General features: G+C 42.3%; 1 protein-coding gene across 1 annotated transcript in view; it reads right to left on the reverse strand.

Moving 5' to 3' along the window:
• MAP2 (microtubule associated protein 2) overlaps window positions 1–17,599 on the reverse strand; it is a gene marked incomplete at its 5' end in the record, with an annotated part of 50,742 nt that extends 33,143 nt beyond the window's left edge. The window contains 4 exons of the mRNA XM_029085178.1: window positions 1–3,542; window positions 5,943–6,200; window positions 14,528–14,605; window positions 17,486–17,599. The exon at window positions 1–3,542 is cut by the window's left edge and continues 256 nt beyond it. Of these exons, the coding sequence (XP_028941011.1) occupies window positions 1–3,542; window positions 5,943–6,200; window positions 14,528–14,605; window positions 17,486–17,599 (3,992 nt within the window). The remainder of the gene's footprint in view (window positions 3,543–5,942; window positions 6,201–14,527; window positions 14,606–17,485) is intronic.
• Window positions 17,600–17,936: the final 337 nt, after the last annotated feature.

Here is a 17,936-nt window from a genome sequence, read left to right on the forward strand (position 1 = left end):
AGCAGATTCACCCTCATCAACTGTTGTCTGCACCACTGTGATAAAGTCATCCTCTACTGTCACCACTGATTCAATAATGCCCTTCAGTTCAGGCAGTGCTTCTGGGCTACCCTTGTCTAGCATTTCTTCAGCAGTAGGTTTCCCAAAGTCTATTTCTGGGGGCATTTCTGATATAAAATGCTGTTTATCCTCCTCTTTTTCTTCTTGCTCTACTTCTACCTCTTCTTCCTCACGTTCTTCCCCTTTTGTGGCCCCAGCTGCCACTTCACATGGCAGCGGCTTTTGAATTTCCATAGGTTTCACAGCTGTATCAGGAATCTTTTCAGTTCCTTCTGCAGGCTGTGGTATGCTCTCCATCTGAATCTCAGCAGGCTCTTCCTGGGGAGGCTCAGCTTTGGGAAGGAGGAGCTCCATAGAAGGCTCTTTTGCTGGTAACTGTGCAGGCGCCTCTTCCCCAGACACAGGTTTTGGAGATTCTGCTTTGATATCCTCTGGTTTCACGGATTCTCCATTCAAACCTTCTTGGGCTTGATCATGCTCTCCACTAGATTCGTATGATTCCTCTTTATCAACCGCCTCTTGATGTACCAGATCGGGCTTAGTTACTTTTTCCTTAATTTCCGTTTCAGACAGTTTGGTGCTGTCCTTCACGTAACTAGGCTCGGTCTTGGAAAGCACATCTGCATCCTTTGCTTCTCTGGACAAGATGGTTTGATCTTTCTGTTGAGTGTCTTTGGGTTCAGGCTCTGCTATTTTAACAGGGGCTTTGTCCTTCCCTGAAGGGAGAGAAACAACCTCACTGATCTTAGCATCTAACTGACTCTGGTATTCTTGGTCAGCTCTCCTTGCAGCCACTTCCAAATCGTGCTTTATAGCATTGTAATCTGGTTTTATTGGAGCTTCTATCTCAGCTATTTCAGGAACAACACTAAGAGTCTTCTCCTCCTTCTCCATCAGCAAAGAAACAGCATCCTTTTCCATTGCTACCTCTGAAGCTGATACTCTGTCATACATGGTATCATTGGTTACATGAAGTTTATCAGCCACACTTTCTTCTTTCATTTCTAAGATTGCCTCAGGTCTTGTCTTCTCTGGCTCTGCACCTTTAATGGGATAGACCTCTTTAGAGTAAATTTGATCTTCACTTTTTTCTAGCACAGTATCCAGCTTCTCCTTTTTCTCCTGCTCAAAGTCCCTTGCCAGAAGGGACTCACCAGTGGCATGCTGACCTAAGTCTTTTTCACTGAGGAATCCTTCTTTCGATTTTTCAGCTGCTGCCAGCTTCACTTCTATTAAAGACAGGTCAGGAGCCAGGCCACGCCTCAGTTTTTCATCTGTGCCTTCATAAAAGGGACAGGTTTCGCTCGTTAAGTTCTCACTGTCCTGAACTGGAGAAGGAAGTGGGACTGTGTACTTATTGAAAACACAGTAGCCCAAGTCTTCTAGCTGACTTTCAGCTTTTAGAGTTACGTGGTTTTCATCTGTCACAGGCGGCAGGGCTGTGCTGCTGCCTTCCACCACAGCGTCAGAAGGAACAGACTTCTTCTGTGCCACCTCAGCATCTGCACTCACAGAGGCTAATCTAGACCTTGTCCCCGCCAAGTCTAACATTTCAGGCAGGTCAGGAGCCAGGACAGCCCCATTTTTGTAATAGTCTTTGGCCAGGAAAGGTGATTCAACCAGGGTCTCGGACGGGACTTTTTCTTCTGCCACTGCTTTTTCTTCCTCTATATGCTCATCTTCATCTCTACTATCAATGGGGAAGCAGGGGGCCTTCTCCACTGCTGGTGTGGTTGCTGGCAAGTAGTCATCGCCTTCATCCATACTTCCACTAGTGTTAGTTAGAATATCTGAGGCAAGGGGAGAAAGATCATGTGCACGACCAAAGCTAAATCCTAGAGCTATTGAATCCAGGCAGGACATGGGCAAGTTAATAGACATACTTCTTTGTTCAATTGCAGATCTCCCCCCAAGTCCCAAGCTCCTGCTCAGAGTTAGGTCATCTTTATTTTTACTGTGGAGTTCTCTCTTATCCCCGTAGACTTTGGGGTCAATAGTGAACATTCTTTCTGTTGGGGAACTTGGTTCTTCAGACGTATCTGGTGTAAAGCTCTGAGCCAGGGTACTGTAACCTATTTCATGAGCAGGCCCACCCTGCTGCTGATCCAACTCTGTCTGTAATTCTTCCTCCTCTTCCTCTTTGTCTTCAGGTATTAGACGATCTCTCTGATAAGGTTCATACACACTCTCTTTAGTGTCACTTAGCTCATAGTAATCACTGCCTTGTTTCAGAGCGTCTGCTCTGAAGGCTTCCTCTTTCAGAGCAGAGGTTTCAAAATACTTCGACATTCCCGATCGATCCTCCTCGTCTTTCATTTGATGAGGAGCTGAAACACTTGTCATATCGCCCTTGGTATCTTTTTTAGCATCTTTCTCTTGAGAAGGTTCTAGAGTGGGAGTCTTGTCAGTGGTTAAACTTGGTGCCTCAGGGGCTTTCTCTGTTGTTCTGGATACCTGAGTGGTATCAGGGTGCTCTACTGTTTTCTCAAGGGTCGGTTCATGGCTTAGCTTGGCTGGGGGTACCTCTGTGCTTGGCTGGACCTCCTTTTTCACATCTACTGTTGCTGGGAGCCCAGTTTGGTCTATTTCTTTTTCTGCTTTGAGAATATCAGGGGACTTTTTAGCTTCATCATCCTTTTGAAAGTCTGCTTTGTCTAGGGAAAGCGTCTTAACTTCAGGTTTTGTGGTAAATTTACCATCATCTAATATTCGAGCCTCCCCTTTATCATAGAAGTCATACCTTTCTTCCTCATCACTCTCATCCTTCGTCATGTCCTTTTCCTCCCCCCACGCAACAATTTTCTGGGTGGTTGGTGTTTTCAGGCCATCTACAGTTACTGCCGAGACCTCTTGCAAAGCTAGTGTCCTGTCTCTGTGGAACTCTCCATCTTTAGTGAGGTCTTTGGCAAACGGTTGGTCAGTGGGTTCCTGTTTTGTTTTGAAACTGTCTTTGAGTGGAAGGTCCTGGGGGACAGCAGGAGATGGGCCCAAAGAAAGTTCACTTTGGGCTGCTTCTGCCTTGGGTTCTGATAGCAACAGAGAACTTTCACCACAGCTGATGGAAAGATCTTGGACATCTTTAAGGTCATCTTTAAATTTCATAAACGTAACTTGGCTGGATGATGAGGGCACATCTGCAGTCCTTTCTTCTGTTTTGCTCCCTTTAGGTAGTTCAGAGGACAAGTCCTTTTGTTCTTGAGAAGCAGGAGGCTTGGCAGGAGGTTCTGCAGAACTGGCTTCCCTTTTTTGTGAATCGGTTTCCACGATCTGTTCTGATAGAGGTGAAGGCATTTTTTCTTTGTCTTTGCTCTGTGAATCTTTTTTATCTATCACCTCTGTTTTTGCTGGCTGTGGAACTAAGGCATCGTGTTTAGGCTGCTCACCAGTCTTACTGTCTTTCCCCGATGCATGTTGCTTTGTGTCTAATGGTTCTGCTGTGAAAGGGCGTGCGCCCTCCTGGACATGGAATTCCATCTTCGTGGCTGCAAGTAAATCTGAAGTAGTTTGTTTGGGTTTTATAACAAAATTATTTAAAGCACTTACAGGCAGGCAGTCATGTGGCTTACAACAACACCTTGGTATGAATGATGGAAAGGAGAGGGAGAGGGAGAAAGATGCAAACATGCAGCAAGGCCATCTACCTAGAAATCTGCTTTAAAGTGTTAAACCAACTCTAGTTTCCTTTCAATATATGAGGTTTTAGAGTGAAAATGTGAGTTGTACACATATAAATATGTAACCACTGAAATGAGATGATTTCATGTGAATTTTTCATCTTTGTGTTTCGTAAACAACAGTAAAAGCACAAGTAATCCTCACTTCATTGGCATGCTCTGCTGGACTCTGTAAATTGTGTTCGTTTTGAGTTAGTAAAGTCTGCAAGATCCAGCCCAATCAGTGGCATCTTTGTGTGTTGCTGACATTGAAAACATACATAGTTAAACATTTCTATATCTATTCGACATTTTTCTTCTGCATATAGCCTAAACTAAATAAATAATGCATATAAATGGTTTTGCAAGTGTCAGAAGAGGCTGAGTTTTTAATTGTACCAACTTTTGACATTTCCTCTTTGGCAAATGACAAAAATCTCCCCAGTACCATGAAACTGGTATGTGTAAATCAGCAATGGAGCTATTAACAGTCCCAGATCTTGAAGGTCTGGTCTTCAAAATGGCCAGCCACCTTCAGATGTAACTGAACTCAAAGAATACTTGGCATGTTTCAATGACTGAAGATCATGCCCTAATTAAGTTAATTTGAAACTAAAAATGCTACTCTTACAGTCTGCCACTATATTTTTAGGGAGTAATACCTAGTTAAGTTTTTTTAATAAACACTCTGTTAATTATTAATAGCTTGTTCTTTTTTAATGTTCAGTGTAAAATAATTATTCCTATAATATAAAAATCTTTCTATCATGGAAAATATGAAGAGAGATACTGCAGAATGTGGTAGAAGTTTCTGCAGTAATCTGTAAAAAAAAAAAAAAATTAGTTTTTTCTCAAGCTTGTTACAGCAAGCATTGGGCCAACTCTGAATCTCCTCACCTCTGATTTAAAGTCCATGGAGCCATCTTTTTGCTCCAATAAATCTGAAATTTTTTTAGAACAATTAATATCAAAGTATTGGTCATTCTTTAAATATTTGCATATATTAACATTTAGTCAAAAAATCAACTGCCATTCTAAACTCTACAGACAGAACAACCAGAGGGCTACAGCTACAGTAATTTTGCTCTTGTATGTGTTTATGTTTGGTGACTTACTTGCAAAATCCATGAGGTATAAAAACATGGCCATTGAGCTGATGTCATCCTTGTTTCACAGAAATCAAATAGCTAGATACTGACTTTCTTTATGTATCCTACCGTGCCTCTTACTTTTGTGCAAATGGACAACACCAGTGGCATACAAAACATCCTGACTGACAAGGGAATTTACTATTCATTAGCTGGGCCAGCCAGACCACCAGCCTCCCAAACGCAGCATTCCTTAGCCAGGTAGTGAGGGGGTACATCACTACTCCATACAACGTGTCTTTACACCTTGTCGCACTGGCTGAAGAGAAATACCATTAAAAGGAAAATCCTGAAGCCTAGTTCTTATGTGCTGGACGACAATTGATTGCAGTAAATATTTTGTTCAGTAGAGCAGATCAGAACAGAACTTCACATGATGTACCCCATCCTAAACTTCTCTATGAAGGTAAACATCCCAATGGAAGTGATGGAGGCTTTGCCTGACCAAGGCACTCCAGCAGGGTAGAACATTTGTAATAAGGTAAGACACACAAAAAATCAGAGTTCTGGCAACGATCAAGGAGAGGAGGGGTGGACTGCAATGAATGCTTAGCAAAGGATATGACATAAGAAGCAATAGCTTTAGGGAAGCTAAACCAGAATGCACTGAAGCATATGCAAAAAAAAGCCAAACAAAACCCCTGCACACTGCAAATGAAAACACTTCTACAGTTTAAGCCTCTTTATGTCATAGTCAAAGTCAATATATCTACTTTTTGAAAGAAAAGCAGATGAATCTCTGCACCAAAAAGAGCAAAATATACATAGAGTAGCAATGTGACTGGCAAACACATCTGAGATGAGGGAAAAAGGCTTACGCAGAGGAATCAGCTTAGCTGCAAAGCATATTTTATCACAGCAAAGTAAAAAAATCAGGAGTCAGCCACAGTGGTGGGAAACCATGTTGTCATACAGCACCGAGCAATCACATTATCTGCTACACACTCTTCAAGCATAATAACAAGAGCAGTCATACTAATAAATGGGAAGAACAGGAAATGAAGCAGCCTTAGAAAGCACTGGAGAAAGCTGGAGAAGGATTCACTGGCAGCAAACACATGCAAACCCAAGGAGGACACACCTTCCTCAGCGGAGGAAGGGGATGTGTCTTTCAGGGGCATTTCCGCCACAACGGTTACACTCTCCCTGCTGGATGCCACGCTTGGCACTTTGTCTTCATGACACACTTTGGCCTCCAAACCCGCATCCAACTGACCCTCACAGAGGCCCTTTGCCTGGTCTGAAGGCTCAGTGGGCCCGTGCTCTTTCCCCAGATGCTTCCCAGGAAAAGCAGGAGGTTTTGCTTCCACAGCCATCGGACTCTCTACTGGTTCTTCTTCTTGAGGATGGAAAAAGGAGGCAACATCAACACCAACAGTAAACACCAAGCACACAGCACAACAGGACTGCTTTCGCATAACACTTTCAGCTCTGAACATTCTAGATTTAAGTGTGTCAAAGGACTGCTGGTATCCAACCCATTTTAGTCACTACAGAACTGAATTTTCCTTAGGGAATAAACCAAGCCAAACCAAACCACCTGTCTCCCCCAGAGAAGCTTGTTTATGCTGTGAGATGAGAGCTGAAAGTGTTTCACAGGTATACCACTCCCAAAGATGACTCTGGGTCAAATATTCATTGCAAATGGAGATGAATGATGGATGGCCCTAACAACACCAATGCATCCATGAGCTCCAAGTACACTGATATTTTTCTGATAAATGCGCTGTTTAATCCACTACAAGACATTCAGTTGAGGTGGCGGAAGGTTTGAGGCATTGATTTCTTTCCATTGACCTTGGCAATACTGACTGCTAAATTCCAGCAAGTCAATCTATCACATGGAACCTGGATTTGGAAAAATATTGAGCCACTTCCCCAGTCTTAATAAGCCTTGTGCATATCTGATAACTAATGGTTTCGCAATAACTTAGCCAAGATTCCTAAACTGAGTGGATTTATAAACATTTTATAAACCCTTCAGCTGCCTGACATCTGCTCCATATGTGAAAATCACAGATTTAACACAAGAACTCTTTATTTTCTTTTCTGTTTCCCTACTAGCCCCCAGGCTCCTCACCGCCAAGTAAGTCAAAGAAAGCAGCGAGTGCAATATAACTATTTGTTCAGCTGAGTTTCTAAAATACATCACTTGGCCTATGAGCTGTTAGGATCAGTACAGCAGCACCAAGAGCTGCCTTTACTCATGCCATGGCAGAAGGACAAGGAGCAAAGTCTCCCTTCTGGACTGTACTGCTGCCATTGACACTCAGACAGAATATTACTGTGCTGTGAAGGCAGGATTAAGTGTGAAACCTTTGATTCAGCAACTGAATTTATGCAGCTGACCAGCAGCCATGCTGCAGTCAACCTGATGACCTCCCTGGGTTTAAATTGTGTCTCACTTTTAAGGGCTTTGCTCAATCAGACTTAGAACAAAGTGGTGTCAAATCTGAGAGGGGCTGTAACCAGCCTCTTGGTATTAAAATAAAACTTCTATACAAGGGCTTGATTTTTCTCCTGAGATTGGCTCAGTTAAAACCAGACAATCCACCATCCACTTCAGTTACGGCCTTTAAAAAGTGATTTAAGGAACACAAACACTATCTGAGGCTGAGAAAATATCACTATGTAAAGTACAACAGATTAGTAATAACATAAAAAAATGTCATTAAGGTTAGATATTATATCTTAAATGAACAGAAGCCAGAAGATTCAGAATCAGAAGTGGACCGATGCCCAAGTGTTACAGGGACATTTTACACATGGGCAGACTGTAAAAGCAGCCTGGCAGGACAGCAGGTGTTCAGCTACAAGAGGCCCTGACTGGAATAACTCGCTTTACTTTTCCAGTTTTATGTAGTTTTGTGTGTGCATACCTTTCAATTAAACAAAATTAAGGAAAGCCTCACATTTTACTCTGAGCAACTTCAGGTATACACCTCCATTGCCCGAGACACTTCACAGAATGCCACATGATTAAAACTAATCACTGACCAAAGTAGAAAGTGAGGCTTCCTAATGAAGGAATCCCACAGACTCCCTTTGTGCAGCAGACTCTTTCCTGCCAGAGGGCTTACTTACAGGCAGAAAGTGAGGAGGGCTGCTTCATAATGCCTACATTTTCACTGATGATCCAGCTTATTTCCCTTTTTTTCCCCTCATAGATGTTCTGAGACCTTACAGTTCACCAGAGGGAGATGCATATGACTGAAAAGGGAGCTGCCCATGAATTAACAAATCCAGGAGTGCTGTTGAGTACAGCTGCAGGCACCCAGCTACAGTAAGGCTGCTCCTGTGATGATCTGTCTCCCCTAGCTTCAGGCAGATAAGCTGATATTAACAATCTTCACTTATTAGCATTGATCTCTTTCTGGTGCCATTGCAGTGTTGGGCTAGATTATTCTGTTAATTCTGAACAGCTCTGGTTTTCTTGAAATGACCCAGTGAGCAATTTCAGGTATACACCTCCAAATCCCTGAAACACAAACCTTTGGAGGATTCAGTACTGTTTTTAATTTCAGGTCCTGTGTCCCAAGATTTAGTCAAATGCTGCGAGATGAAACATGATCTATTTTGCCTTGGAGAAGAAGTCAGCATTCCTATTAGTCAGTGAAATAGATTCTCCCTTGACTCCTCAAAAGCCATTTCATTTTTATGTAATCCCCACTGATAAAATAATGCTGATGTGCTCAGGCCATGGAAAAAGGGGTACAGGAACACAGTAACAGGAACCTTTTATTTTCCTCCTTGTTTGCAGTCAGCTGACACAATGTTAACTGGGTGTATCCACAAAATAACTGGAGATCAAACATGGTCCAATACTGCTGGAAGTCACCTGTGTATACTGGGGTAAAAATTTGTTTCCTTTGCCTACTGGAGAATTCCAGACCTTCCACTGCTGTCTTTGGTATAGACATGGGTTTTTCCCCACGATGTTAACAGCTGACTTACCTCCAGTAACCATCTTTTGGCCTATTTTGCACACTGTTCTTGGCAGAGATTCCCTGGCACAAAAACCAAATGAGATTACTCTTCTTTTAACTAGCCGCTCCTTTTGCTTCCACTACAAGCCAGGCCAGTAGACCAAGAGCCCCGATTTAAGCAGGAACCATGGCTTCACCGACCCCAGAGTCACATCCATGGCTCACGCTGCAGCTTCACTTTGAGACGCAGAACCTCTGGAGGGGCGTCACTTCCATGTGGGGAGAAAACACAACTAGGTTTCCCTCCCCAGAAAGCAGCAATCCCAGGCACATATATAATGGAATGGATGGCGGGTGGGTAGAGGGGAAGAGGAACAAAATGGGACCATGCTCAGTTCACCTTCATCATGGCCCAACAAGACCTCTGTGCTCTTCACTGTGGCACTGGGATGTGTACTAGAGCCAGTCCACTCCGAGCTGAACAAAGGGTGTTCATAGTACTCCTCATCCGAATTGTAGGGCTCATCATCGGGCACAGACACTGAAATGGAGGGGGCCAGGTGTTTACGCCACTCCCTGCTGGCAGCAGGCCCACAGCCTGGGCAGTGGTGTAGCGGGCCCACCTTATCCTCTGCCCCTTCATCTACAAATAGACACACACAGACAAAAACTGCAGGACAGACAGACAAAGAAAAGACAAGACAGGACAGATGCATGCACTAGCAACACTAGCCACTATGTCGTACTGCAGGGTGGGTGAAATCAGCCAGGCTCCAGGTTAATGCAGGATGGAGGAATGAGGCAGCTGTGCATTTTAACACATGGGCCATGTATGTGGCGTTTCCTACAGTGAAACATCAGAAACCAACCATCGGAACAAGTGAATTGCAAAACTGTACACATCATTTAGAGGAATACATATTGCAAACAAACCCCATCTCACAACTTGCACTGATATTCATCTGTATGGTACAGCTGACCAGCTGTATTAAAAACCTCTGAAGTATCCCAACACAGTTGTATCCCTCACAGTCATCAGGTAAAGTACTTGAAGGTGTAAATTTTAAAGTGGCCTTTAATGAAAAAGCAAGCCAGCTTACACTTTGGTCGATGGTGCTTTTATTTCTCATTGTATCTATTTCAAAATTCCTCACTTTCTTCTCTTCCCTTTAAATAAGTAACATTTAAACAATCAAAAAACTCCTTCCCCAAATAGCTAGCTGCCTTTTTCCCTGATGAAGGCCACATAAAGTTGCTCACAGCAATCTCTGTTAGTAGCTCCCATATTTATCATTGTGGTGTAAAAGGAGGATGGATCCATGTTGAAGATTCTGCCAGCCCTGAGGCTGGCCAGGACTGAAGGTGTGCTATATGCACCTGTGCACATACACCAATACCACCCATGGAAGTCGGCTTAAGGGAATCGTTCTCACAACTTCTTTCAGGGCACAAAGAGTGCCCAAACCGCTGATAGTTTAGTTGCTTTGCTCTCATAGTGCAATCCAAGCCCCAGATTTAGGGGTTTATAGGTGCTTAAAAGAGACAGGTGTGGAAAGATAAACCCACAACCCGCCTTTGCCAAGCAGGAAGCTCTGCAGAGCACTGCAATGGGAAATGCTAAAGGCAGTGCTCATCCTGAGCTTCCCACCATACACAACAGCCAGCAGCAAGGCTGCAGGGAAGCATCTTGATCCACTTGCAATGCAGAATCTGGGGATTTCTTCTCCATAGAAGCTCCTACAAAATTCAGTGACAGATTTGAGGGGGCTCACTTGCAAAAGGCTAGTGACAGGGGGTGAGGACATGTCTCAGAATGCGAGACACCACTTGCCACCTTTTCTGCTGGAACTGGGACATTGTGGATAAAAGAACGAGAAAATTAACACAGTCAGCAGCAGAACACAGAGAAAGAGGATGTGCAAAAGGGGAGGTTCTCCTTCTAGCTGTGGGTTATATTTATGCAGGGGCCCTTCAGAAGTAAAATTCATCAACAACAGTGAAGATGAAACCTTGGGACTTCTCCATATTGATGCAAACAAGGCTGAAAATTCCCATTTTATAGGCTCTAAATGGATTGTAGGCAAGAGAATACAGTCCCTGCCTCCGCTCCTTAAAACCACAGGAACTGACAGCTGAAAAAATGCTTCATGTATATTATTATGATGGTCCAAAATCATTAGGAATGCAAAGTCTAGTATTGTTTGGGGCTGTTATGTCTGTGGCTATTATGGATTTCCATTGTTTATTTATCAATTTTAAGAAAGATATTTTCAAAATTACTGCAGATAATTTCATTAACAGGATAATTATGTCTTTAAAGGAGGATATGCTTTTATTTCAGCAATGTACACACTCACGCACACAAAATCCTTTCTTTGTTATTTTAGTCCCTTCTAATAGTTCTTTTTCATTTCAAAGCATGGGAAAAATCTCCAATGTATTGTAAAGTCCAAGATTAAAATCACTTCTCACAAAGGCTGATTCTTTTTTAGCTTTCAGGTATCTTTTGGAAATGCCTTTCAAGAAGTAATTTTCACTGTAAATAGATCCATTTTTATAGGGCACTTAGTCCCTTTCAGTTTGCAAAATGTTCTTATTTGGTATGTAAAGCCTAATCTGAAATGCCTATTTCAAAATGAAAGACAGTGCATCAAAGGCATCCTTCCATCTCATAACATTTAGAAAAACTTTGACATGAAGATGCTGCTGACCATTGTTAAAAGGCGCGGAGCACAAAAGGAATGCCAGGTTGGTAAGAGAATATCGCAGGAGCCCTGCACGACCAGATACAACTGATAAAAGCATTAGACGGTGCTAGGGAAAATTTCATTTCCTAAGCAAAATCATGTTACTATAGTTAAAATAAATGAAATCAATGCAATAAGACAAATTAGTTACCTTCTGCAGCAGTAAAAAGTGAGAGGCTCATTTGAGTGTTTCTCTTCAGCCAAATGAAAGAAAGAAACCTACATCCACTGACTCCTTTCTCTCATGAAATACACTTGACCCACAAACCTCTCTGTCTTTTCTACCTTTTTTTTTTTTTTTAATTTGTGTTTGCTGCATGGCTGGCCACATCCACCTTTGTCATGTCTACAGCAGTGATTTCCCTCCTACTATGACTGAAGGAAGTCGCTTTTGGATGCAGAGCAATGAGACACACACTGACAAGTGCATTAGGGAAATGTTTTAAGAGAAGGGGAAAAAAGAGGTCTGAGGTAGATACACACACCAAGAACCCACCTTTGTTGTTCAACAACTGAAGAATTGGGTTAAATTCATAAATTGTATTTTACTGAGCAGAAAAGACAGACAATGTAAAGGTGCATGAGGATGGATAGCCAGATGGTACAGGGACCTGAAGGTTTAAACAAGTACAGTAAAACTGGGTCAAACTCTAGTGAGGCAAACTCTTCTGAATGGGAGCTTTGCCTGAATAAAAATGACAGCTCTGGCTCACTCAAGTCAGCAAAAGATTGACCTGCAGAAAATAAGGACCACATCTTCTAACACAGAGCAGAACACAAGATTTTTACTACCATTAATTACACTGAATTGACAACACTGCTATTTTGGGAAAGAGCAACGTAATATACTTCTGGTGAAATTTTTTTAAAGAAGTTCCTTCTGTTCATCAACCAGCTCTACTGTGAGTTCCGGTTTCAGAGCTGAACATAAGTAAGAAGCTTCCAGCAGAGCACATTAATGACTCAGCACATCATTTCTGTCCATACTTCCCTCACAAACTTACTTTTTTAGGATTTATACAGGCCATCTGCTCTGAAAAAAATGAAGACTTGAAATGGAAAAGTCTGTTTTCACTAGCATTAAAGGAAATAATTTGAATGTTTTTTAAAACGGTGGAGTTGTGTAAATCATCAAAATGCCTCCCAAACACCGACCTTTCAGTCCTTGCAACCACCCCTGTGGGGTAGGTAAGTGTGTGCTTTTATATTAACTCAATTCTGCATGCAAGGAAAGAGAAAAACAACCATGTTAAGTGACTTGCTGAGTCATAGGCACAGCTGGGAACAGCAGTGTCTGGTAGCTCATAATAACCTTGATTTGCATAGTTTTTCACCACCTTCTTGTGTTAATACAATGAGCAAAATGGTTTCCATTTGCTTAGGGAGCAATATACAACCTCCTGTCAATTAATCAATCTGAGTACTTTATAAAATCCTAAAATACATGTAAATAATACTGCTGATAGAAACAGTATCCAAAGCTAATCCTCAGCTAAGGATGTGTGATGTAAGAATCTTAACAATGGCCTGAAGTGGAAGAATAAGCCCTTTATTGTGATATGAAAAAAATCAAAAAGCATATGCTGAATTAGTTAAGTGGACCATATATTAAAAAATAGTGGTAAACCTCTGGTAACAATTCCAAAAGCCTTTACTAATGCCCTACCAGATTCCTTTTCCGTTAGTAATTTTGACTGCCATTACCTCTGGGTGATCAGTCTAGGAAGTCTGCACTATTTTTTTAAACAAACAATGTGCAGCTATTTAAAAAACAAAAACAACCCAGCAATCAATTAATCAATTTCTTTTGGTTACTAACTGCATCCAGTAGGTATTTCCAGTACAGTGGACTGGCAAATGTTGTTGTTAACTCAGCCTGTAATTGCATTATCTCCAAAATGACCTCAGGATGGAACAGGCCTAATTGCAGTGTCCTGCTAAACTGAGTCAGACTGTGTTAGCACATGAAATAGGAACCGTCCACCTCCAGAATTAATAGGGGCTCTGTGTTAAAATACCAACAAAGTTTGTTCAGCAGATGATAAGAAATTATTTTCATGCACTTATTTAATAAAAAGAAAGAAAAAATGCTAAAAGAAAACGCAAGAAGGAAATGAATGGATACATAAACCCACTATTGACATGGCAGAGCAAAACTGACAGTCCCCTGGAGATTCTGGACCCAAATCCTTCCCTCATATCCTGATAGTACGGCTCAGGTTTAACATATCGCTGTCTCCCTACACTGATGGCCTTGATGCAGCAGTTGTCTTCTGTTGGACAAAGCACTGATGCACATGTTTACCATTGTGACAACTTCACCAGGATTTAGGCCTCTGCTTAAAATTAAGCCAGCGCTTAAGTCCTTTGCTGGAGGGGATTTTAGCAGGAGGAAAATGTAGTGATCATGGGCTACTGCAATCAAACATTCATTGTGCAGAACAGAGTAGAAATCTGCTTTGTGAGACTAGAATTGGACTCCTGCACTCTGTGTACAGAACCCCCAATACATGTAGGCATTGAAGCATGAATTACAGGTCGAAGACCAAAGAAATGATCCAACTCTGAATCTCCTTGCTCTCATGCATTTAAGATTCCAAAACCAAAGCTAATGGTAACTAAAAAAAAGCAGCCAAACAAATCCTATGAAAAGAAAGATGACTCATACTGAATCATAGTTTTGGTGACCACATTGGGACAGCAGACATCCTGGCTCATATTGCTTATAACAGATAAAAAGGTGAGCGTCACCATCTTTTTTTCTTTAACATGGATGTACTTAACATATCCTGTCAGTTACCTCTGTGCACATGTGTCTACCTCATCAATGCACTGCAGCTGGTTTGCAGATGGGGGGTTACTGCTGGGGAATGCCTTATCTTTTCACATGAAGGTGCAGAAAGTATCTCCATTTTCTGATTCCCTCATCCTTTAGATTCATGTCTCATCCTTCTGCTGACAGCTGCGCACTGCAACATCCAGGAGACCCTTACCTTCCTCCAGAGCTCCAGTCTGCTCGGAAGCTGGCGACGGAGGCGGGGAGGGAGGCAGGTTGGCTGATTCTTCAACTGCTAGAAATCGAACAGTGAAAATGAGATACAGCAATTAATTGCAGCAAGACCGATGCTTGATACAAGCGCAGTCAGCTTGTTCTGCCCAGAATTACTCGATGGGGACTTGTGCCTAGTAGATTTTCAGATAGAACCTTTCAGGATACATGGATTGTTAAAGTTATAATAAAAGGATTTTTTTTTTTCAAATGCTACAAATTATTTTCCAAATTCCAGCCACAGAGTACAATACAAAAATCAAGTACAAAATTATCTTTTAAATTAGTATCGCCACTTAGAAAGCCTTCAGTCACCCAAGACAGCAACAATAAAGCACTTGAGCATGAGAGATTTTATAAATTCATGCTGACTACCATAAACTGGCAGCCAATCTCTTCAATTTACCTTGAGTACATGAACAAAAAACATTCTGCACGCTTTTTTTTCTTCTGCTGAGTCCAAGGTTAATCACAGAATACATGCAAACACTGCTTGTCTAAATAAAAAGACATCAGCACAGGGAACTCATGTCAGCCACGACATAATAGTGATTCAGCTGAGCGAGGCACAGTGAAATCTTAGATGCACCTGGAGTAGGTTTTAGATTCATTCCAAGTCACGAGATTAGATGCTGCAACCAGCTGATGTTTTTTCAATTATTTCAATTCAAGTACAATGAAACCCTAAACAAACTGCTTCTTAAAAGAACTCGGCATAACCTCTGCATCTGATTTCATACCAATCACTTTGAGAATTTTTTTTCATTAAAAAGACATCCATTACTGGGGCTTAACCCAATGGTTTTTGTTTTTTTTTTTTAAAAAAAAAAAAGAAAAAGAAAAGAAAAAGTTAACAAATCCATTTTAACAGATCTGTCTTATAAATGGCACCTCTCAAGAGGCAGATCTCAGTTTCTGATCCCGGGTTCCTCCCAAGCATAGAAAGGCCAGTTTCAAAGCCCCAGCAGAATTTGCCAGGCCTTCTTCTATTGATTTCAGCATGGTTTGGAAGAGACCCTTACGTGACTCATCCTTAAGATGTGCTGTCCAGGGACAGAATATTTATATCTTCATCACAATGCAATGCTACCCACACTTATCTAACAGCTACTGACCACAGGAACTGGAACACCAACAGTTGTTAACTGAAGATCTATTTCTCACAATATTTTTAAAATGTCCTATCTAACTAGATGGAAGTGAATAGCCATTTTGCCTCACCCAGGCCCGGTCAAGCAATCTGTGCTTAAATATGTGTGAAGTGTTTTGCAGAATTGGGGTCTTCCATGTAAAAGTGAGTCTCTGTAGAAGAAGAGAATTACCAAACAACATATCTTCCTGCTGCAGTTCAACATTAGTTCAATGATGCAGCAGACCTTGGGAAACATTTCCAACAAGTATTCTAAATTACTCATTGACTTTAATTCATTCCTAAGCAGGGTCCAGCCACTGTACCAAACAAAGCAGAGTGCCTGCGGGGAAAAATACCAGAAGTCATTATTTTGATTTGATCACAGTGTACGTGCACTCAGCAGAACTTATCCTGGGGCAGGCTTGCAAGCCTTGACCTACCTCAGGACGGACTATGGCCTTCTTTGGCCTCTGGTGTACCTGCTTCGAGATACTGTGGAAGTTTTCTGGCAGGGAGGAAGCACTATAAGTATGAATGTCCATATACTAATTACTTTTATATATCATAGAATCATAGACTGGTTTGGGTTGGAAGGGACCTTAAAGCTCATCCAGTTCCAACCCCCCTGCCATCAGCAGGGACACCTTCCACTAGACCAGGTTGCTCAAAGCCTCATCCAGCCTGGCCTTGAACACTTCCAGGGAGGAGCAGCCACAGCTTCTCTGGGCAACCTGGGCCAGTGTCTCACCACCCTCACAGTGAAGACCTTCTTCCTAATATCTCATCTAAATCTCCCCTCTTTCAGCTTAAACCCATTTCCCCTTGTTCTGTCACTCACTGCCTTTGTAAAAAGTCCCTCCCCAGCTTTCTTGTAGCCCCTTCAGGTACTGGAAGGCCGCTATAAGATCTCCCCGGAGCCTTCTCTTCTCCAGGCTGAACAGCCCCAACTCTCTCAGCCTGTCCTTATAGGAGAGGTGCTCCAGCCCTTGGATCATCCTCATGGCTCTCCTCTGAACTTGTTCTAACTGGCCCATGTCTTTCTTGTATTGGAAGCTATATATATATATCTATATGCATATGTATACAAACACACACACTTGTATTTCAGAGAGACATTTCACAAAGGAGCTAACAGGAGGATGGGGACACAGCATGGACCAGTGGTAATGGTACCATTCCCAGTCTGGACCACTGGCAGTTGCTTCTACCATATGTAACTCCCTCTCCCATAACCTCCCCTCGCCCTGCCCGCTGCTAACCCCTCTCCCACCCTCACCCGGTGTGCCCCATTGCTCTCTGCTTCCTCCTCAGGTGCTCCTCCTCCATTTTTTTGAGTAGCTGCCACCCAACCAGCAAAGCCTCACTTTCTTTTGATATGCCTCTCCTCTAATCTTTGCCTCTGCAGACATTAATCTTTCTCTCTCACGTTGTACATGGCTGAACACAAAGGGGCTCCGAGCGCTGCTGGGTCCCACCAAACACAACAAAACCACTACCACCAATTACAGCTGCGCCACTCAGAAGTCAGAAACCAGGTGGAGAACTGCTGCTGGAGCAAACGGGGACAGGGACAGTCACGGGGCTGTGGAGAACTGTGGCAACAAGGATTCTGCTATTACTACATGGTTCCAGCACTTATCCCCTGGTGCTGCAGTTTACCTGTGACCATCACCTACGTGGATACACAGCTGTAACTGTTTTTTTGCAATATACCTACATGCAACATTTGCAGACACAAGGATACTTGGAACATTCTTCCTCTCATTTTACCTAAAGGTAGAGGTCCAGGCTGATCTTTGTGCTGGGCTTCCTTTTCCTGTTCACCTTTCAGGACTGCTACAGCTTCAGCTGTTACTACTTGTACTATCCTCGCGGACACTTCTTCTGTGGCAGCAGCAAAGTTAGAAAAAAACAAAGAAAAGTATGCTAATGAGAACGAAGTTTTAAAATTATAAAGATTAGCTTAAACAATAAAAAATGGAGGCCGACTTAATCCATTTCTAAAAGGTAATCTTTTTTCTGAAATATAAACAAGTCATTAAAAATAAAATAGAAGGACCAGATATTCCAAAGATCTCAGTGGAAAACGCTGAGTACTTATAAAAACCAGGACCCCAGCCTTTACAGTGAGATGCACAAAGCACCATCACTAAATACTCTTTTTGTCAGGGACAATGTGCAGCAGCTGCAAAATTTTAAGATGATCATTTATTAAATGACT

Source organism: Antrostomus carolinensis, unplaced genomic scaffold (genome assembly GCF_000700745.2).
Source record: "Antrostomus carolinensis isolate BGI_N321 unplaced genomic scaffold, ASM70074v2 scaffold12575, whole genome shotgun sequence".
Classification (NCBI taxonomy): Eukaryota; Metazoa; Chordata; class Aves; order Caprimulgiformes; family Caprimulgidae; genus Antrostomus; species Antrostomus carolinensis.